Below are 23,680 nucleotides of genomic sequence, written 5' to 3'. Positions count from 1 at the left end.
CATCAGAGTAACATGAAACGAAATTAAGTATATTTTGTTTTCTAATTTCTAGCAATCATAGCCTGACGAAGATAAAATCTCATCAACAATGGCAACATCTGACCGCTAATCTTTTATCTTCTAAAATACATACAAATATCAAATTGTTGGCAGTAGATTTTGAAGCCCGGCCTTCATCGGGGCATGGAGATAATAAACAAATAAAATATTAATTTAATGCGTGATCAGAGGCATAAACAACATACACAATGGGTGGTATTTTCATATTGCCTCCGCCCCCCCCGCAAGTTCCATTTCTTCAATTTTTAACGTTCACGTGGCAGTCCGCTTTATCCTCAAAGTATTTTAATTGTTATTTTATACATTTCATTTCCTTATTATTATAATTATTATAATTCCATATAATTATTAGCATAAAACCTAGGTAACGAGTAATGGGGAGAGGTTGATAGTATAACACATTATGAGAAACGGCTCCCTCTGAAGTTACGTAGGTTTCGAGAAAGAAGTAATTTTCCACTCCGAATTTGATTTCGAGACATCAGAATTAGAATTTGAGGTCTCGAAATCAAGCATCTGTCAGCACACAACTTCGTGTGACCATAGAGAATTTCTCTATGGTGTGATGACCGATTGACCGATTGAGCTCAAATTTTCATAGGATGTTGAGATCCACCAAGTGAGGAGACTGCCTGGTCTTTTGAAAATTACCAATAGTGTCCACAGTGTCTTTAAATTGACATTTAGTGTGTAAATATTTTATTGTGTATAGGGGCATACTTTGTTTGGTATGTATGGCTCTAGATATAAATTAGTTTACTGCATGTTTTTATAAAAATGCCTAAGCTTGTGTATTTGCATTAGGATGCATTTCTTTGAATTGATTTGAAATTAATTACATAACTATTATTTACGGTTTTATACCTTTTTGTGATTTAAACCAACATTTTATAAACAGACATTCGATATTCGCGGTAGAATTGGACTCGAACTATAGTCTTTCCCATGCCATTTCCCCTCCATATTATAATGGTATCAACCAACCATTTTACACGTGCTGTATGGTTGAGGGTCAATTATTGCGAAATTGGCACGCTCTGATTTACAATCGTACGATGTTGACATCATCTGATCATAGTCCACGTCGTTGTTCATGACCTCTGTGTATAGTGAGCTGCAGATAGCTCGTCAGGCCTTGCTTTATAAGAAAAGATTGCTGTTTGGGGAGATCATTTGGTTTGTAGCTCGATCGTGCGGGAAGGTTTGTGGAGTTCTTTGCTCGAAAGACACCTTTTGCTGTTTTCATCGGTAATGCATCAAAAAGGACGAAGCGATAACAGACGTAGCCGTTCCTTCAGTCGTACAAGACAAGCCATCCATTCAGCGTGACAGACGGCTGATACAAGACCAAAGATTCAATATGAATAACGGTATGTATTTTAAATGGGTACCCCCCATAACCTTGTTGCAATACTTTAACAAACTAAGAAGGAACAATATAATAATACAAAATATATGAAGAGATAAATAAATAAATACATAAAATAAATAAATCACTGTTTCAATTATTCATCAATAAATAAATAAATAAAATCCTCTTACTTCTACCTCTAAAGAATTCCAGAGACGCCAACCAAACAAACCACGTTGCAAGATGTCATTATGTTAAAGGGAGAACGATCATTAAAAGAAAATCTTTTGCAAAACTTGCTCACTGAATGATAATTATACGGTTCATGTCCCCAAATGTTTCTGTTAAAGATACTGTTGATGTCTGTAAAATATGGCATTTGAACACCCTTAATGCATCTTGCTCTATGCTATTTCCCATGGAGTATTCCCCCTATTTCGATCTACAGTAATTGTATAAGGATAATGCGCACCCCATACACAACCCAGTCAATGAAATAAACCATATTCAATTATTGATAAGACCACATAATTTGATTTTTTTTCCAAGCTCTGCCGTAGCTTCATACTAATAGGCCTACGGTATTTATCAAAAGCATGATACTTGAAAAGGCAATTATAGTGTTCGTACTTTTAAAATTACTAAATCAGTGAAACCTAGAACAGTTAGAAATGACGGTCATTTCTAACTGTTCTAGGTCTCACATATTTTGTTGTTTGTCACGCATTTCCTTCTGTAAAACACTATTATTATACCATGGATGAAAAATTCCTCCATGACTATCATTGTCATTTCCCCCTCGAAAAACTATTTCGTTTATAGCGAATTGCTGCCTGATAATGTAACTTATTGTAGCTTATTAGATTGCCACGTATCATTTTTACATCTTTTGTTTTTCCTTTAGAGTTAATCTCCTCAAGTTACTTTTTGTTTTGTTGAACTTACAACAAAATATTGACACGTCGATGCGGAAAGGTTTCTGCATGCTCATTAAGATTTGAATACAATACAAACCCAGACCGCATATCTAATAATGTCAACACAATACTCAACTTGATTCAGTCCGTACAGTTAAATATTAATAACGAACTTGAATACACAATGTATACAGTAGCTTGCAAGGGTAATTATCGGTTGCACGGGAATAGGTCAGGGGACCAATGTCCTGTCTATTCAATCGACAACAAAACTTAGTTTTAGTTGTTAGCTAAACAGAAAACACCTTTTGTAGATACACGCATGTATTATTTGGGGCATGTAACAGTTTTAATTACTTTAAAAAATGAAGGATTTATTCATGTCATTTGGTACTATTTTGCCGCTATGATAGGTTATTTATTGAATCTGTAAATTTTTGACAGCCTTGCATCAATGTTATTTCTGCTCATTTAATGCTCAGCCATTGCGCTCTCTGTTTTACATCTTTGTGTATAATTATTTTGTTGATTTAAAGGCAGTGGACACTATTGGTAACTACTCAAAATAATTATTAGCATAAAATCTTACTTGGTAACGAGTAATGGGGAGAGGTTGATAGTGTACAACATTGGGATAATCGGCTCACCCTGAAAGCAGGTAGTTTTCGAGAAAGAAGTCATTTTCCACAAATTTGATTTCGAGACTTCAGATTTAGAATTTGAGGTCTCGAAATCAAGCATCTGAAAGCACACAACCTCGTGTCACAAGGGTGTTTTTTCTTTCATTATTATCTCGCAACTTCGATGACCAATTGAGCCCAATTTTTTTTTACATGTTTGTTATTTTATGCATGTTGAGATACACCAATTGAGAAGACTAGTCTTTGACAATTACCAGTTTAGTGTCCAGTGTCTTTAAGCATACATGTACACCTTAAACATTTTGATCGAAGCAACAGAACATGTGCTCCCAAAAACCTGTGTGCAAGTGGCATTTGTATTAAGCCATTTTCTGGTAAGAAAGATGTTGTTGTGCATGCGTAGTTCCTTTTTGTAGTTGAAGCAGTTGCGGGTCGTTCACCATTGTGAAGAATGTCTTATCTTGGGTAAAAGTATGGGGGTGGGTTAGGTAGGAAAATTATACAAAGCTTTTTGGCAACTTTTCACAGCAAGCCTCGGCTTCTACTAGATGATGCCTCCATAATAATTATTTTCTCTGCCCTGTAAAAAGTGCTTTTCTTATTGGTTACTTCTTAAAAAGAATCATGGCTATAAGAGTTGTCAGTTTTGGCTGTTTACTGTTTTGAGATTTTCATGAAGTACGGATAATAGTGAGTTAATTGAATTGAATTGAATCGAATTGAATTGATGGTATTGTACTCCACAACTCATCGTTTTGTGAATTTGGCAACAGTTCTAAGTTTTGAAAATTGTAATTAGTAAACGACTTTCCCTCAAAACAGAACAAATGACCAACTCCTCAAACGGGGAGAGCCAGCACGAGACTCGCCGTCAGATGGAACATTTCTGGAGCGACCACTCGAAGGATGGCACGCTGGAGGAGATGATGCTAGACACCCAAGCTAAGACGCTGTCCATTCAGGAACAACCGGAGATTCTTTCGCTCTTACCGTCTGTCAAGGGAATGAAGGTGTTGGAGCTTGGCGCTGGCATCGGGTACGTGTTTTTTGTTTCAGTCGATTGAAGATTTAGAGCCATGGTGTGATTTTCTTTCCTATCTCATGCTAAGATTTATACTGAAGACTTTGATTTTTTCTGCAGGTCTTTCTACTTGCCTTGTGTTTTGTTCTTCTGTCATACATAGGTTGGTTTCTCTGCCACGATTATACCATTAATAAACCTACCTCCATATTTGGTTCCCCGAGTTCTGTGAAACAATCACACGATGCATATTACTCTGGTGGGATTCTAACCCAAGACCCTTGCCATTCTAGAACAGAGCTCTTACCAACTAGCCCGGTAGCTCTGAATTAGCAGCGGGTGGTCCTTGGGAAAAATAATGTTCTCCTCTGCTTTCCTTCAAGACGTTTCACCGGAGTACTTGCAGAGGAAGCTGATCACGTGACTGCTGTTGACTTCATGGAGAAGTTCATTGACAAGAATAAAGATATCCATGGCAACAAGAAAAACGTTGAGTTTATCCACGGTGACGTCACTGCGTTGGATTTCCCGCCAGAAAGGTAAGACCAATCGAAAAAAGGTGTTGGGTGTACGAAACAACACTGCCTGTATTCTCTAAAGTAACGTAGAGTTTTTGAGAAAAAGATAATTTCTCACTAAAATATTTGAAAATGAGAAAGACTTCATACCCGAACCCATTTCAGGCATTTGAAAGCACACAAATTTGTCCAACAAGGGTGTTTTTTCTTGCATTATTTTCTTGCTACTTCGATGACCAATTAAGACAAATTTGCACAGAATAGTTATTTTATGCATATTATGGGTTTCAATATAATTTTCTCTACTAGCTTTGATGTGATCTTCTCCAACTGGTTGATGATGTACCTAACGGATGAGGAGGTGATACAACTTGCTGCTAAGACGCTCTCCTGGCTCACCAAGGACGGATTCTTGTTCTTCAGAGAATCTTGCTTTCATCAGTCAGGTATCGGCTCTTGAATCGGCCTAAACATAGAACGAAAGTTTCAATCAGCAATTCTCATGAAATAATGCGTACAGACATTATGGGTTGGAAAACGCTATGGGTTGTGCAAAAGGCAGACGCACAAACGCGTGTGGTAGGCCGACGTATCAGTCAACACAAACAGGCACGACGTTCATTCATTGCCAGCAACCAGTATAGGCCCTGGGAATTGTAATACGCAAACTAGGTGCAATTGTTTGTTAAGGCCTACATATTTTGGGAAAAAATAATTGTAGCCATTTGCATTTGCACATGTTTCTACGTAGTTGCCATTAATTTGAGAAAACAATAAATTATTCTTTGCAGGAGAAGAGCTGAAGTCCAACTTGTGACAAATGTATATAATATTGATATCAACTTTCTAAATTATTTTAAAGTACCGCAAAACGTCTGACACCTTATGAGATCGTGAGTCGCAATTTTTTTTAAAGATGAATTAAAGTGTCTCATTGGAAAATAATAATGACAGGGAACAAGAAGAGGGACTTCAATCCGACTGTTTACCGTAACCCAGCCTATTACAACGCCGTGTTTCAAGGCACAGTGACCGGGGAACATAATGCCGACAATGCCGGTGCTGGATTTGAGCTTATCTTTAGCAGGAGTGTCCAGTGTTACATCAAGGTAAAAGTGGTTTAATGTTGTCGAGTTTTTTAACCTCATACCTTCGGATGATGAGTGATTCCAAAAAACGTATCCTCCTGTTTGTTTTATGACGATGCAAGTCCAACTTTACAAATTCCAGTGATTTTAAAGAAAATTGTCTTTACAAATCGTTATATTATTTTACTGCTAAAAGGACCATATTTTATCTGTTTAAAAATCGCCGAGGTGGAATACGCACAATATGACAGTTTTTTTTTTTTATTTGTTTTTATTTAAAGGCAGTGGACACTATTGGTAATTAATCAAAATAACTATTAGCATAAAACCTTGGTAACGAGTAATGGGGATAGGTTGGTAGTATAAAACATTGTGAGAAACGGTTCCCTCTGAAATAAAGTAGTTTTGGAGAAAGAAGTAATTTTCCACAAATTTGATTTCGAGACCTCAAGTTTAGAATTTGAGGTCTCGAAATCAAGCATCTGAAAGTACACAACTTGTCACACACTTCACACAAGTGTGTTTTTTCTTTCATTATTATCTCGCAACTTCGATGACCAATTGAGCTCAATTGTTCACAGGTTTGTTATTTTATGCTTATGTTGAGATACACCAAGTGAGAAGACTGGTCTTTGACAACTACCAATAGTGTTCACTGCCTTTAAAGGACCATATTTTATCTGTTTAAAAATCGCCGAGGTGGAATACGCACAATATGACAGTTTTTTTTAATATTTGTTTTTATTTAATTATTGCCCAAACGCAAGCCATTCGATGCACCATTTTTACACTTTGATATTGGCTATACAATCTGAAAACCAAATCAATAAATTTACGTTTTTTATCAATATTATTTCTGTAATACCCGTACGGCCATATTTTACGTGTTTAAATATGATATAAGATTTTCTGCTCCTCAAATAGGCGTAGTGTACCTTTCCCCATCCACATGACCCAGTTATAGATGTGACAAATTCTTGAGGCTGGGCAAAGAACTCAACATTGTTCTGGTAATAATCAATGTAATGAATTGTTATCAGAAAGTTGGAACATAGAACAAGACAACGAAAGAAAAGGCATTTGGTGCACGAAATGTGGCATGGTGTAGGCCCATCCCATCCTATTGTCTGCATTCAATGTCGCTCTGGAAGTCACCGGAATTCTTGAACGATGTAGGGGTGCTTTTGCACAAGATGACGGTAACAAAATTTGATACTCGATTTGTGGCTTAAAAAGGCCTTCCTCCACTTCTTTTGTGTCTTCATGCGTTCTGGAATGTTTAGGAATTCTTCTAAGGATTTCGAGGGGTGCTTCTGCACAAGAGGAAAATGGTGTGTTTAAAGAGCCAGTAAAGGATGATCTCAATATGTCAACTATTACCTTTTTATGACCAAATAGACATCGCAGATACCGGTTAATAACCATTTTACTCAAAATTTGCATTTAGTAATTAATAACTCGAGTCAAAAATGCACCCGGCCGCGCGGCTTTTTCAACCGAGAGTCAAAAACGGCTTATCTATTATAATGACCCTGGACGCCAGTGACGATTATCCCCTATTGGTTTTGAACACAGTTCTCCAGCTTTTGCATTTCCACTCCAAATAGCCGCCACTGACGTCACGATTCCTTTGTCGCGCGGGCTTGTTTGACCCCACGTTTTTCGGAAATTTGGGTTGGAGCGTTCTGGAGATTTTTTACCATGTTTCACGTGAGGTAAGAGACTCGTTATATTTTTTATGATTCCTGGATGGACTGCAGCTGTTAGAAAACTGTAATGTCTACATATTTGAGATCATCCTTTATTGGCTGTTTAAAGTATAGGCCGGGGAACGTTTTGGGGGACGCCCTCTGTCACATATCGACGGTATAATTGAACAATAAAGGGTCATTCACTCCAGTGCCTTTCCGCACATTGTTAGCCTTTTGTCTGTCTGTCTGTTCAACAGCTGAAAAACAACCAGAATCAGTTCTGTTGGCTGATGCAGAAGACTAGGCTGGACATGGACGCAAACCATGGCTTCCAGACGTTCCAAAAGTTCCTGGACAATCAGCAGTATACCAGAGATGGAATCCTAAGATACGAGAAGATCTTCGGAGACGGGTATGTCAGCACTGGAGGAGCTCGGACGACTGAGGTAAGAAATCATGTGGGTTTGAAACCAGCTATACAACTTTACTTCCCACAACCCCCAAAACAGGCAGGTGCATCCGACCAACTCATCGGTTCAAAGTTTAAAATTAATTGTTCTAGTGACGACTGAGTACTTAAAAGTACTCAATCGTCCATAGAACAGTTATTGACTGGAGACATCTGGAAGAAAACGTTGTCCAAGCTGAGTCGGTCCACTCCTTCAAATCCCTCCTTAGTCACACCCTCTCTCACCCGTTGCGTTTATAGTTGCGTTTATGTAAGTTTTGGTTTCTGCGCACGTATGATACAGCAGATCATGCGAGAAACAAGTCGACAATTAATGTAATCGCCGAAGTAAAGTCCATGAGTTCCAGCAATGGCTTATCGTGTCATTTAATAATGTACTTTTATTAAGAAAACAACATAACAATGCCACTGCACTAATCTCGTGAACATTTCTATAGTCTGTGGAATTTGTCACAATATTAGTACTCCAATGAACGAAAGGGTAAGACATGACTCGACACGGAAAAGATGATTTCGAACCAAGTAAACATTACATAATTCATTGATCCCTGCATATTCCACCCCTCAAAACAAAGAAACTAAACAAGCTGCAATCTCGTTGTTCAGGGGTTTGTGGCCATGCTTGACCTAAAACCCGGTCTGCGGGTCTTAGACGTTGGAGCTGGAATCGGAGGTGGAGACTTCTACATGGCAGAGGTAAGGGAGCAACAGTGGTAGTAATACAGGGCGGGGATGTTGGTGAACCGAGTTAGGAGATCGAAAATATTGCCGTACAATCACCAAATACTATGGTTAAAGCCATTGGACACTTTCGGTAAACAGTATTTTCCAAAGGCCCACACTTCGTGTATCACAACTTATATATAGAATAACAAACCTGTGAAAATTTAGGTTCAATCGGTCATCGGAGTCGGGAGAAAATAACGGGAAAACCCACCCTTGTTTACGCACCTTTCGCCGTGTCATGACATGAAATAAATCCGTAATTCTCGATATCGAGAATTGATAATTGTTTCAATGTTTTCTCAAAAAGTAAAGCATTTCATGAAATAATATTGCAAGAGAAGTCTTTAATATTGCAATAAAAGTTTGACCATCTTTATGGCCGCACTGACCTCAATGCAAATATGGTCAGTGAGAAATGCAAGAACATTTCACTGAGCATAAGGTATTTTTATCATTATTTTAGGATGTTAAAAGGAATTCTATAACAAGAAAGAGCCAAACTTTTTTTCGGGCGAGTGAGTTTAACACTGGTTCAAAATTGAATGAGCTAAAAACAATGAAAACCTTAGATGGTCTTTACTTCATACTTGTTAATGTCCTCACCCCTATGACCATCAGTTGATCAAATGAGTGTTTTTTTTCTGTCAGTCATTCGTTCTATCTGGCGATCGGCAGCTCGCCATGGCAGCTTCGCTGTTCTAGTTATTTTCATGCAACTTCGATGACCAATTGCGTCAAAACTTTTATCAGATTTGTTTGTTTATATTGGGATACACAAGGTGAGAATACTGGTCTTTGACAATGGGAGACTTTTGGGACGCTTGATGGCAGCAGACTAACCAGGTAAAATCCATTGTTCTCGGTCATGTGCGCACGCTCAGAACTTCGTAAACAATGGAAATTTACCTGATAAGTCTGCTGCCACCTAGCGTCCCAAAGTCTCCCATTACCAAACGTGTCCAGTTAAATAGAAGCTACCATCACTCACAGGTCAGACCTTAGAGTTATTCGTTAATGACATTATTGGTTTTGTTCCGATTTTACAATTCGAGTGTCGAAATATATGAAATAGACCTCACGGTTTGTGTTTTAATCCTGCATTTGAAATGATTGTGTTTAAATTCTTCGTTGCAGAAGTATGGCGTGGCTGTAGTCGGGATGGATTTATCCAGTAACATGATTGAGATTGCCATGGACAGGGCTAGAGCTCACAAAGATCTCGAGGTACGGTAGTAAAGAAACTTGTCTCTGATTTGTTTAACGAAACAAAAAATCAATATTACTGCTACATCTTTATAAACTGCAAACTGGACAGGGATTTAAAAGAATGTTTCATTCCTATAGGGATTTTTTGTATTACAGTTCAAGCCATAAAGGCAGTTGGAAGGAAATTGATAAGTTTTTGTTTGTACTTGTTTTATGCCTATGAAGAAGGTCCGGCTCGGATCGAAAGCTAAAGGCCATCTACTCTACTCATTATAGATATGGAAGGAAAACTATGATTGATGTTTTCTTTCGAAATGTATGATTTTTGTTTTCTTCATGATTTTTTTCTCGTATGAATTTGTATTTCATGTCTTTATATAAATATATATTTGTAAATCTTCTTACCTATAAAAAGTGTCTTACTTCGGCCTCTGGCTGCGATGACGTTTTTGTCAATAACATGCGACATTGTACTTATATAAATATGTATTTGTAAATTTTCTTACCTATAAAAATTTTCTTAATTCGGCCTCTGGCTGCGATGACGTTTTTATCAATAACCTGCGACATTGTACTCAAACCGAACCACAACTGTGTTTTTCTGAAGGTACAATTCGAGATAGCAGATGTGACCAAGCGTGACTACAAACCAGAGTCATTTGACGTCATCTACAGCAGGGATACCATTCTACACATCGCTGATAAGAAAACTCTCTTTGCTAAATTCTTGGTAAAAATTTGTTTTTAAATGAAGGGCTGATTCAATGGTAATTTTTAAGTGTAAAATACGTCCTTGGAAAAAAAAAACACCTCACTGTCCTTGAAAGATTGGCAAGTTTTTTCACTGTATTAAATTGTTATTACACTTCATCGCTGGCACAACATAAGAAAAAGACAAAATGATATTGTTTGCTCACCACTGTTAGGTAATTACTGGCATTTTCGTATTTGTAATGATCAAAAGGTTCTTAAATGAAGAATGCGAATACATTAAAACCAGTTGTTTGAAGACAACTCTTGATCAATTCACCCCATTTACCAAGAACTCCCAGATATATACAATAGCAATTCTACGCTACAGGGCTAGCGCATAGATATACAATTATTTAATTCTATATCTATATGCGCTAGCCTTGTAAGCGTAGAATGCCTAGTAACGTGGTGTACGCACGCACAGAAGCCAAAAAATCGCCGCTAACCCGTGAAGTACGCTTGCCGTAAGCGCAGAATTCCCTGCTTCCGTAAGCGCCGATTCTGTGCTTACGGTAAGCAGAGCCATGAAATTGGGCCCTGCTTGCTATACGTAAACAGGTTACGGATAGCTAAACGTATGCGTATGCGTATCCGTTCGCGTGCAAAACCTCCCTAAATTGTCAAACTTCGTTTCCCTTTTTAAGACATGGTTGAAGCCTGGAGGAAAGCTGCTCATATCGGACTACTGCTGTGGTGATTTGCCTCACACTGAAACCTTCAAGATGTACGTTGCTCAGCGTGGCTATACTCTGTATACCCCAGAACAATACGGAAAGGTAAACACAAATTATTAGCTGGTTAATTTTATTTTTGAGGAGGGGGCGTTCCCCTTGCCCCATCTCCGGGTGCTAATAAGGTTTTGACAGTTTTATCACGGTGTGGCCATCTTGATTTTACTCCATTCCAAGAGTCGTAACCAAATTAACGCTGGACGAAATAATAGTCTGGTGCCATGTTTGTGCAATGAATGTTAGCAGTTATTACTTTTATTGGAAACAGGGAACATGACCAGTCTGGTGACACCGTAATATTAAGGACTCTATAGAAAACTGGAAAAGCTGACCTACAACCAGTGTTACATCTTCATTCAAACTTACACCAAATTTAATGTGACTTGAAAATGATCTCTGATATCCATTTTTTCCAGCTGCTCGAAGAAGCTGGTTTCGTGAGTGTGAACGCAGAGGATCGAACCTGGCAATTCATTGAGGCCTTGGAAGGAGAGAAAACCAGAGTCGAGAACAACAAAGAGGAATTCATGAAGGTATGGACGATAGGACAAAAAGAAACATCTGCGTCTAGACATTTTTTATCTTTATCAACTTAAAAGCTTTCTAAAATTCATCCAGGACTTTATTAAACGCTTTAAGTGGCAGCAGAGTTGCCGGGTGATTTTTATAGCTCTACCAATGTTGATCTTCATGAATATTGGTAGAGATCGATGGTCCTTCCTTTTAAATACGCTGATTACATACAACCGTGTGTACGAATAATTTTATTCTTTATTTGTAGTCTTTTGGTTGGCAAACGGGTTTGGAGTTGTGCGCTATCCGGCAGACGCACAAACGCGTTTGCGCCACCCCACCATTAGTCACCATTCAAAAAATGTGTGATTCTCCCCCTTTTTGTCAACCAGTTTGGGCGTAACGCGCAATATTACTTTTACATATTTATTTAATTTGAAGGATCTATTTTTTCATTCCCGGAGATCTGCGCATACTCAGAATTCGAACATTTTGAGCATCTGCTGCCACATGTTGCTGAGCCCAATCACCATAGACTCACGGATCACTGTTACTCCCAATATCTTATTTTTCACGTGAAGCAAATGGACATAAACCAACCAACAAAACCCCACACATTGTAACATGTTTATGTATATAATTATACGCACTTCGTTTTTAAGGAATTCAGCGAGGATGATTTCAAGTACTTGATTGACGGATGGACCAACAAGCTCATCCGGACCAAAGCTGGGGACCAGAAATGGGGACTCTTCTTAGCTGAAAAGAACAAGGCCAAGGAAACTTAAGTCTCACGAAGAATCATCTTGAAGGTCAACTCAAGGTGCAGGAGGAATGATGGTGCCATTTGTACAAATGGTTTAGTTTCCAGGTTTTAAAACCGAAGGAGGCATCGTTATACAAGTTTTTCAGAAAGAAGTTTTAATTGAAAAATCTTAGAGTAAATTAGAAGCTACAACTTATGTATCATCATCAACGTTTGTTTTGTTATGAAGATTAAGAACTTAGATATGTTACGTGGTAACTGTCTAGATAAGCTTCAAACGTTAAGTCACGCGGACAACATATAGGACTGTGCAAGTTTAGAATAAACAACTCGTACGAATGTAACTTTTTAATATCATTTTGGTTCCGGAAGTTCGAATACACGCAGGACTCGCACAGTTTATAGTCGAATACCACACTTTATTTGACACAACACTTGAAATAAACCAGTGAAAGTTTACACTGACACGGTCATCGGAGCAGAAAGCATTAAAAAATCTTATGTTTTGTGGGCGATCATAAGTAATTGTTTACGCCATAATACACAAATATTATTTCAAACGTTAACTGTGTACAAAAAATTGACTTTTAATTGTCTTCATACCATTCTAAATTAATTTCCCTGCTTAAAAGTTGGTCAGAAAAGAGCAATTTCTTCTTTTCTTTTTACACGTGCACGGTGGGTTATTTGTGTTTTATTGTATGACACGTTTTAAAACTGACACGACCAAAACTTATTAAGATATTTGTAACCGAATCAAGCTGTGGTGTTGATATAGTTGATGTATTGTGATGATGTTTTTTTTACAATCAAATAAATAAAAGGTAATAAAAAAACCACAATGGTATTATGAGATAAGTCAGATGAACAGAAGTCGACTATTATGGGGATTGTGCTGTCCACTCGAATACCGGTAATGAAAATCAGCTTTTATCAGAGCTGAGTATACAGTGCTACACACATCGGTGTATATGGGTAAAAACCTAAAATTCACATTCTTTATCCCCGATGCAAATTTAACATCTATTAAAGCTTTTATCAGATTAAGGAGAATTATTATACTCTTGCCACACGTAAAAAGTCAGTTGGGATTAGATTTTTATGCAGGGGGGATAACAAAATATTTAAGTTTGTTTAAAAGATTCAAACTTCCTGCTGTTATTTTGATGTATTCGAATACGATTAAGGTAGTTATGCATACAGATGTATGAACAATAAAGTCTTGTATGATGTATCCTGTATAATGAACCCTTTTTCTTCGTACTGTGTGCGTGTGTGTGGGCATGTCTACTATTGATAACCGAGGATATTAACAAAAGGGATCCGGGAAAAAGTCACACCGGGGACAGTCCTCGGTAGACTTGGTTTGTGAATTGGTCATGGGATCCCCAGAAGCCTAGCTCGTTTTGGCTTAAACAAAAGAAATGTCCGAGCGAAATCTCAAGAAGGACTTGGCGTATAAACTCCAAACTTGGTTTGTGGATTGGTCATGGGATCGCCTGTAGAAGCCTATTAATTTTGGACCCCCTTAGATAAATATTAGGCTCGTTATGGCTAAAACAAAAGAAATGTTGTCCGAGCGATATCTCAAGAAGGACTTGGCGTATCAACTCCAAACTTGGTTTGTGGATTGGTCATGGGATCGCCTGTAGAAGCCTATTAATTTTGGACCCCCTCAGATAAATATTAAGCTCGTTATGGCTAAAACGAAAGAAATGTTGTCTGAGCGATATCTCACGAAGGACTTGACGTATCAACTCCAAACTTGGTTTGTGGATTGGTCATACGACCCCCAAGAAGCCCATCGTTTTTGGACCCCCTCAGATAAGTATTAAGCCCGTTATGGCTAAAACAAAAGAAATGTTGTCCGAGCGATATCTCAAGAAGGACTTGGCGTATCAACTCCAAAATTGGTAATAAGCTCGTTTTGGCTAAAACGACAACTAAAAAAGGACTGCAGCAACTCCTACCTCAGCGGGGCATTTGTGTTGTCACCACACCATTCTTGTTTTTCTAATGTTATTGTTTAGCATTCGTTATGAAAGAAACAGTATACACACGAATTAGCTATTTCCTTAAAGCAAAATTGCGTGGACAATGGGCAGCAAGATATGGACACTTTCCCAACAGTGTTTCCAAGAGCAGTACGCATTTCTTTTGACTTCTTAATGTTCATCTGAATTGGTTGAACTCTGCTTCACCTTCACATGTCATAGTTGAGCCCGTGCTGAGCATTCGGTGCTCAATGTGCCGCGTGAATAGCCCACATTGTTAGGGCGATGGATCTCCTTTATCATCGGTCTAAATGGCAACTATGATAAAACCGATTGCTAAAAGAGAGCCATTTTAGCTCAACTATGGTAGTGGGTAATTGTGTCTGCAGTACTGTTCAGGGAATCTCCGGAATTTGTAAGAGGGCACATTTCTTCTGTACAAAAGAATTACTGTGTGTGATTCGAACATTTGGGGGGACACACTATGCTACATATCGGCTGTCCTGCAGGTCTTACTCTTGCCACAGGCGTCGTGTAATTAGTTAAATTCTGGGCATGTTAAAAATACACATCGGACATTTTTTAGGGCCTCCACTTTACACACGCTCCAAAATTTGTATTTAACACGAACAAATTAATAGTCAATTTTATTACGTTCTTGGTAATTGCCAAAAAGGCAGCGAGACTTTGGCTCAATTTCATAGAGCTGCTTAAGCACAAAATTTTGCCTAAGCGAAAAATTCATTGCTTAGTAAAATCAGATTATTGGCCAAGACTCCACTCAATTGTTATGGTTATGCACTCAACAGCTAAATACTAGTCATAAGCAATGTATATGGCAGGAAATTTTGGCCAGTAACATGTGTAAAATAAGCAAGCTATTTTCGTCCTTAGGCATTTCTGTTTGCTTAAGCAGCTCTATGAAATTGGTCCTTGTTGCAAACTTTGACTCACATCGGACGGTTGCGGGGATGCTACATTTGCACACATGATTTTAATATGAATTTATTTGAAGAAAGTATTAGATTTGAAAAAAAAATCATTCTGCACAATGTTAAAACATTTTTCACAGGGGTACTTTATAATAGGGTTCGACAAGTATCAGCGGTAAACAGTCTGCTGTTATTTTCTCAAATCTAATTCGAGGTCAACAACTAGTATTTGTTTTATTCCCCGATATGTGGAGCGGGAGCCCCACCCCCTCTTCCCCTCGTGTATAGAGGCACGCCCATCCTACATTTTCCAAAGAATTCCCGACATTCCAAGATGACAATGAATACGCAGTGAGAGAGGAGAGGGTTACCACGCCATCATCAAGCACCAAGTTTTACGGTAACAAACATATATGAACAGAGCAGGAGAACAAAGACGTAGCATCTGTTTGACGGAATGCTAAAATAAAAACCGGTTCAATTGTCCACTTCTCAACAGCTTTGTGTCCAGTTGAGGGTATTTTGTAATATCCACTTTTGCAACTCGGACTGCAGCGTGTATTGTGGTTCTCCACGGGTCGACGGGTATGGGCATTACACGTGTGACGAGACTATGGTTGATGTCTGTAAACCGGGCTGACAAGGTACGTTTTTATCTAAAAAGGCTTCACAAAAAAGGCAAAACGCCTAGTAGTTAGCATCAACTTTCATCCAAAAATTTGAGGATCTTGCGAAACTGACAATTTTGTTTATTAAATAACCAGACATCGATTATTTTTCGTTATAATGAACTCATTTCACACCACAGACGGAAACATTTTGTTGAACTCTTGGATATTTTTCCGCACCTCGCCACCAATGTATCCGACCTAAATACAGTTTTTTTTTTCTTATTCTTGTTAATTTACTTTACATCGCTGTAGCTTTCTTTCTTTCTATCTGTCACAATGCCGTGTATTTGCTAGAAAATTATGTTTCCCTTGTATTAATGTACAAATAAATACTGTTATTTTGAATTGTCAGAGGCCAAGTTATGGAGCCCCTTTGCGAATGCTGTGAAAAACACACATCGCTGATCTTACCTAATTTCCAACATTTGCTGTGTTCCACTTTAAAGGTAGTGGACACTATTGATAATTGTCAAAGACTAGCCTTCACAGTTGGTGTATCTCATCATATGCATAAAATAATAAACTTGTGAAAATATGAGCTCAATCGGTCATCGAACTTGCGAGATAATAATGACAGAAAAAACACCCTTGTCACACGAAGTTGTGTGCGTTTAGATGGTTGATTTCGAGACCTCAAATTATAAATCTGAAGTCTCGAAATCAAATTCGTGGATAATTACTTCTTTCTCGAAAACTATGGCACTTTAGAGGGAGCCGTTTCTCACAATGTTTTATACCATCAACCCTCTCCCCATTACTCGTCACCAAGAAAGGGTTTATGCTAATAAATATTTCGAGTAATTACCAATAGTGTCCAGTGCCTTTAAAAATTTGTTTAATAATGAAGTCGGGAATAAACTCAGGAAAAGTTTCCGTATGGCGCCACCACTTTTTCATTCGAAATAAAATAATATAGTATCTAATTTACCTGATTGATATATCCCTTTTTGTAAAAATGAGTGAAAAAGTGGTGGCGCCATACGGAAAGTTATCCAAAACTCAGATTGGAAAAATCAAATTCAACCTGTCTCTCTCTCACTAAGACTATAGATGTGTTTTTTACGCGTGAAAACCTCGAAATAAATTCAAATATTTTACTGAGAAGATACTTATTTCTCAAAAACTAAGTTTTTCTTTAGAGGAAGCCGTTTTACACATTAAAAAAAAAAATATCAATAACAGCTCTCCATTGTTCGTTACCAATTAAGTTTTTGTGCTAACAACTAATTGGAGTAATTACCAGTAGTGTCCATGCCTTTAAACGTTTTCTCCCCATTTACTTGGGCGCGACACCATGTGGAATAGTCCGATTGCGCTATCAATGTACACATGTGATCAAGTGACCTATAGTGGGTATAGACAATCCAAGCGTAATCAAGTGGCAAGGAACACAATAATAAAGAACAGGTTTTGGAAAACTCCAGATGTAATTGAAAGAGTGGTTTATTTTAGATGAAACAAAGCAAAACTATAATACAACAAATTTAGCTTTAGATCGTGAAGGCTATTATATGGGGCATAAGAGCCAAAAAAATTAAGTCTATAAGCCATTAACAAGAGGCTACCGCAAAATAAATGGGGAATGCTGTTGTTCCATTCGCACTGAAGGGAGTGGAAAAACGAATACAGAAACTTATTACAATATATACTATACAAACTCTCTTAGTTCTTAAATCAAAAGAATGCATTTTGATTAAATGAAATTGTCATTTCAAGATTCGTTACAATTAGAGACGAACACCGTTCGTCGATTACAAAAAATCAACATATCTTTACGGCGCTTAACTGTATGAAGACATTTTTATATTGATTTTTTTTTAAAGAAACCACAATGAATATTACTCGTACCTCAACAAGTTGTAGGGAAGGGCTTACCTAGCCAGAGGATTAGACTCAGCGAGAGACATCAACAAGGGATTTATACCAGCTGGAAATTAAAGTAACGTTATCATTATTAAATAATACTACAGTTCGTTGATGGATAATTAATTAATGACCGTTCTTCACATTAATTCTAAAAATGTTTCCCCAGAAATATCTCACGGAACCAAGAGAGTCAACTTGGCGCATAGCTCATTTCAACACAATAGTAATTTTTACAGCCTAATCTTAAGCGGCTGTCTCGGCAGAAAGCATGTTTCTTGGAAACAATTTTAGTACACAAAACGTACCAAAATGATAAGCAATGTAAATCTAACTTGACAAGATCTCAATATGAAATGCAATGAAAATGTACGCGCTCAACAATTGTCTAATAGGCCTGCCATCAAGTATAAGCAGTTCCAGTATTTAATAATACAAATTTGCAACTTACTCAGATATAGGAAAATATGAGCATTACTTGGGCATTAAAGGCTAATAATTATTACACTGCATTTTGGCAATTTTGTTTGAAATTTGGCTACGCTAACCATGATTGAGATAAACGAGCTCTTTTTGCGACATGCAGGTGGCAAGGTGAAAATAAGCTAAAATTTGTGTACTAACTGACCTCTAGCCTCGCTTTAAGAATCCCAATAGCAATAAGTCTAGTACGAGAGGAAAGCCCTTAAAATTGTCATTCCAGTGTTGCTAAACTTGTCAAGATTGAGTAATGATTTGGGGTCAAATTTATCCGTCGAACATTTGATTTTCTTTGTGCACAAAAATCCCGTAGTGAGGCTTGTTGAGTTCAATTCTGAGCATAGCTGCCTACTTGTCATTTTCGGTATCAAGAACTCTGGAAGCCGCCCTAAAACTTTGAAATTCGTATGCAGGAATATGCCAGGATGATTTAGGTACAAATTCTGTTTCTCTAGCATTTTTAGTTCCAGAATGAATCAAAAGTATAGCTGAAGGTTTTTATAAGTCCGGCCTTTTTTTTCAATGAATATATATATTTTTTTCCTCCAATGTTCACCACGTGCCGTGTGTATCATGCATTAAATGCCTTACATCTCGGGAGTGTGTCGGTTACACTCCCTGACCTCTAGCCTCGCTGTGAACATCACCATAGTACTAAGTTTGGTACGAGAGGAAAGCCCTTAAAGTTGTCATTCCAGTGGTGCTAAACTTGTTAAGATTGTGTAATGATTTTGGGTCACATTTATCCGTCGAACTTTTGATTTTCTTTGTGCACAAAAATCCCGTAGTGAGGCTTGTTGAGTTCGTTTCGGAGCACAGCTGCCTACTTGTCATTTTCGGTGTCAAGAACTCTGGAAGCCACCCTAAAACTTTGAAATTCGTATGCAGGAATATGCCAGGATGATTTAGGTACAAACTCTGTTTCTCTAGCATTTTTAGTTCCAGAATGAATCAAAAATATAGCTGAAAGTTTTTATAAGTCCGGGCTTTTTTTTAATGAACATATTTTTTTCCTCCAATGTTCACCACGTGCCGTGTGTATCATGCATTAAATGCCTTACATCTCGGGAGTGTGTCGGTTACACTGCCTGACCTCTAGCCTCGCTGTGAACATCACCATAGTACTAAGTTTGGTACGAGAGGAAAGCCCTTAAAGTTGTCATTCCAGTGGTGCTAAACTTGTTAAGATTGTGTAATGATTTTGGGTCACATTTATCCGTCGAACTTTTGATTTTCTTTGTGCACAAAAATCCCGTAGTGAGGCTTGTTGAGTTCGTTTCGGAGCACAGCTGCCTACTTGTCATTTTCGGTATCAAGAACTCTGGAAGCCACCCTAAAACTTTGAAATTCGTATGCAGGAATATGCCAGGATGATTTAGGTACAAATTCTGTTTCTCTCGCATTTTTAGTTCCAGAATGAATCAAAAGTATAGCTGAAAGTTTTTATAAGTCCGGGCTTTTTTTTAATGAATATATTTTTTTCCTCCAATGTTCACCACGTGCCGTGTGTATCATGCATTAAATGCCTTACATCTCGGGGGTGTGTCGGTTACACTCCCTGACCTCTAACCTCGTTTTGGAAATAACTATAGCACTAAGTTTAGTACGAGAGGAAAGCCCTTGAAATTGTCATTCCAGTGGTGCTAAACTTGTTAAGATTGAGTAATGATTTGGGGTCAAATTTATCCGTCGAACTTTTGATTTTCTTTGTGCACAAAAATCCCGTAGTGAGGCTTGTTGAGTTCGTTTCGGAGAACAGCTGCCTACTTGTCATTTTCGGTATCAAGAACTCTGGAAGCAGCCCTAAAACTTTGAAATTCGTATGCAGGGATATGCCAGGATGATTTAGGTACAAATTCTGTTTCTCTAGCATTTTTAGTTCCAGAATGAATCAAAAATATAGCTGAAGTTTTTTATAAGTCCGGGCTTTTTTTTAAATGAATATATTTTGTCCTCCAATGTTCACCACGTGCCGTGTGTATCATGCATTAAATGCCTTACATTTCGGGGTTGTGTCGGTTACACTCCCTGACCGCTAGCCTCGCTGTGAACATCACCATAGTACTAAGTTAAGTACGAGAGGAAAGCCCTTAAAATTGCCATTCCAGTGGTGCTAAACTTGTCAAGACTGAGTATTGATTTTGGGTCACATTTATCCGTCGAACTTTTGATTTACTTTGTGCACAAAATTCCCGTAGTGAGGCTTTTTTTTAGATTGTTTCAGAGCACAGCTGCCTACTTGATTTTCCGGTATCAAGAACTCTGGAAGCCGCCCTAAAACTTTAAAATTCGTATGCAGGGACATGCCAGGATGATTTAGGTACAAATTCTGTTTCTCTAGCATTTTTAGTTCCAGAATGAATCAAAAATATAGCTGAAGTTTTTTTATAAGTCCGGGCTTTTTTTTAAATGAATATATTTTGTTCTCCAATGTTCACCACGTGCCGTGTGTACCATGCACTAAATGCCTTACATCTCGGGGGTGTGTCGGTTACACTCCCTGACCTTTAGCCCTTAGAGGAAAGCCCTTAAAATTGCCATTCCAGTGGTGCTAAACTTGTTAAGATTGAGTAATGATTTTGGGTCAAATTTATCCGTCGAACTTTTGAATTTCTTTGTGCACAAAAACCCCGTAGTGAGGCTTGTTGAGTTTGTTTCGGAGCATAGCTGCCTACTTGAAGGTTTTTTTAAGTCCGGGCTTTTTTTCAATGAATATATACTTTTTTTATCCAATGGCTTGTTGAGGTACCTTCGGAGCACAGCCGCCTAGTTGTAACTTGTGATTTTTTCTGTGAACAAAAATCCCTTAGGGAGGCCTGTTGAGTTAGCTTCGGAGTACAGCCGCCTACTTGCCATTTTCGTTATAAAGAAGTATGGAAGCCGCTCTAAAACTTTGAAATTCGGAAGCAGTGACATGCCAGCGTGACTCAGGTACAAACCGCGTCTCTCTAACATTTTTAGTTCAAGAATGATTCAAGAGCATAGCTGACAGTTTTTATAAGTCCGGGCTTTTTTTTTAATGAATATATTTTTGTTCCCCATTTATCACCACGCGCCGTGTAAATCATGCATAAAGTTCCCCGAATTTGCGGTTGTGTGTCGGGTCCACTCCCTGACCTCTAGCCTCGCTTTGAAACGGCCAACACTATTAAGTTTGAAACGAGAGGAAAGCCCTTGTTCATATCTATCTAATGGTGCTAAACTTGTTTAGATTGATCAAGTATTTGGGGTCGAACTGACCAGTTGTAACTTGTGATTTATTCTGTGCACAAAAATCCCATAGGGAGGCCTGTTGAAATAGCTTCGGAGCACAGCCGCCTACTTGCCATTTTCGTTATCAAGAAGTATCGAAGCCGCTCTACAACTTTGAAATTCGGATGCAGTGACATGCCAGCATGACTCAGGTACAAACCGCGTCTTTCTAGCATGTTTAGTTCAAGAATGATTCAAGAGCGTAGCTGACAGTTTTTATAAGTCCGGGCTTTTTTGTCAATGAATATATTTTTTCCCCTTTTATTACCACGCGCCGTGTAAATCATGCATCAAATTCCCCGGATTTTGGGGTGTGTGTCGGGTCCACTCCCTGACTTCTAGCCTCGCTTTGAAAATACCCACAACATTAAGTTTGACACGAGAGGAAAGCCCGTGACCATATCTATCTAATGGTGCTAAACTTGTTTAGATTGATCAAGTATTTGGGGTCGAATTGACCAGTTGTAACTTGTGATTTATTCTGTGCACAAAAATCCCATAGGGAGACCTGTTGAATTAGCTTAGGAGCACAGCCGCCTTCTTGCCATTTTCGTTATCAAGAAGTATGGAAGCCGCTCTAAAATGTCAAAATTCGGATGCAGTGACATGCCAGCATGACTCGGGTACAAACCGCGTCTCTCTAGCATTGTTAGTTCAAGAATGATTCAAGAGCATAGCTGACAGTTTTTATAAGTCCGGGCTTTTTTTTCAATGAATATGTTTTTTCCATTTATTACCACGCGCCGTGTAAATCATGCATCAAATTCCCCGAATTTTGGGTGTGTGTCGGGTCCACTCCCTGACCTCTAGCCTCGCTTTGAAAATGCCAACAACATTAAGTTTGACACGAGAGGAAAGCCCTTGATCATATCTATCTAATGGTGCTAAACTTGTTTAGATTGATTAAGTTTTTGGGGTCGAATTGACCACATGTAACTTGTAATTTATTCTGTGCACAAAAATCCCGTAGGGAGGCCTGTTGAGTTAGCTTCGGATCACAGCCGCCTACTTGCCATTTTCGTTATAAAGAAATATCGAAGCCGCTTTAAAACTTTGAAATTCAGGTACAGTGACATGCCAGCATGACTCAGGTACAAACCGCGTCTTTCTAGCATTTTTTGTTCAAGAATGATTCAAGAGCATAGCTGACAGTTTTTATAAGTGCGGGTTTTTTTTTTAATGAATATATTTTTCCCATTTATCACCACGCGCCGTGTAAATCATGCATCAAATTCCCCGAATTTTGGGGTGTGTGTCGGGTCTACTCCCTGACCTCTAGACTCGCTTTGAAAAAGCCCTCAACCTTAAGTTTGACACGAGAGGAAAGCCCTTGATCATATCTATCTAATGGTGCTAAACTTATTTAGATTGATCAAGTATTTGGGGTCGAATTGACCAGTTGTAACTTGTGATTTATTCTGTGCAGAAAAATCCCATAGGGAGGCCTGTTGAATTAGCTTAGGAGCAACCGCCGCCTACTTGCCATTTTCGTTATCAAGAAGTATGGAAGCCGCTCTAAAAAGTCAAAATTCGGATGCAGTGACATGCCAGCATGACTCGGGTAAAAACCGCGTCTTTCTAGAATTCTTATTCAAGAATGATTCAAGAGCATAGCTGACAGTTCTTTTTAAGTCCGGGCTTTTTTTTCAATGAATTTGTTTTTTCCCATTTATTACCACGCGCCGTGTAAATCATGCATCAAATTCCCCGAATTTTGGGGTGTGTGTCGGGTCCACTCCCTGACCTCTAGCCTCGTTTTGAAAATGCTCACAACCTTAACTTTGACACGAGAGGAAAGCCCTTGATCATATCTATCTAATGGTGCTAAACTTGTTTAGATTGATCAAGTATTTGGGGTCGAATTTCCCAGTTGTAACTTGTTTTTTATTCTGTGCACAAAAATCCCGTAGGGAGGCCTGTTGAGTTAGCTTCGGAGCACAGCCGCCTACTTGCCATTTTCGTTATAAAGAAGTATCGAAGCCGCTCTAAAACTTTACAATTCGGATGCAGTGACATGCCAGCATGACTCGGGTACAA

General features: G+C 38.4%; 1 protein-coding gene across 1 annotated transcript; it reads left to right on the top strand.

Moving 5' to 3' along the window:
* The first annotated feature begins 1,159 nt into the window (after window positions 1–1,159).
* On the top strand, window positions 1,160–13,685 carry LOC139935160 (uncharacterized). The gene is made up of 12 exons (XM_071929629.1): window positions 1,160–1,430; window positions 3,792–4,005; window positions 4,374–4,529; window positions 4,818–4,954; window positions 5,463–5,617; window positions 7,545–7,733; window positions 8,363–8,452; window positions 9,617–9,706; window positions 10,296–10,418; window positions 11,086–11,217; window positions 11,589–11,705; window positions 12,348–13,685. Exons 1-12 carry the CDS (start codon window positions 1,421–1,423, stop codon window positions 12,471–12,473), a joined length of 1,539 nt encoding a protein of 512 aa, XP_071785730.1. The 5' UTR covers window positions 1,160–1,420; the 3' UTR covers window positions 12,474–13,685.
* The last annotated feature ends 9,995 nt before the right edge of the window (window positions 13,686–23,680 follow it).

This window comes from Asterias amurensis, chromosome 3 (genome assembly GCF_032118995.1).
Source record: "Asterias amurensis chromosome 3, ASM3211899v1".
Lineage (NCBI taxonomy): Eukaryota > Metazoa > Echinodermata > Asteroidea > Forcipulatida > Asteriidae > Asterias > Asterias amurensis.
The sequence above is the reverse complement of the archived record's forward strand: the minus strand, read 5'-3'. Positions and strand labels throughout refer to the sequence as shown.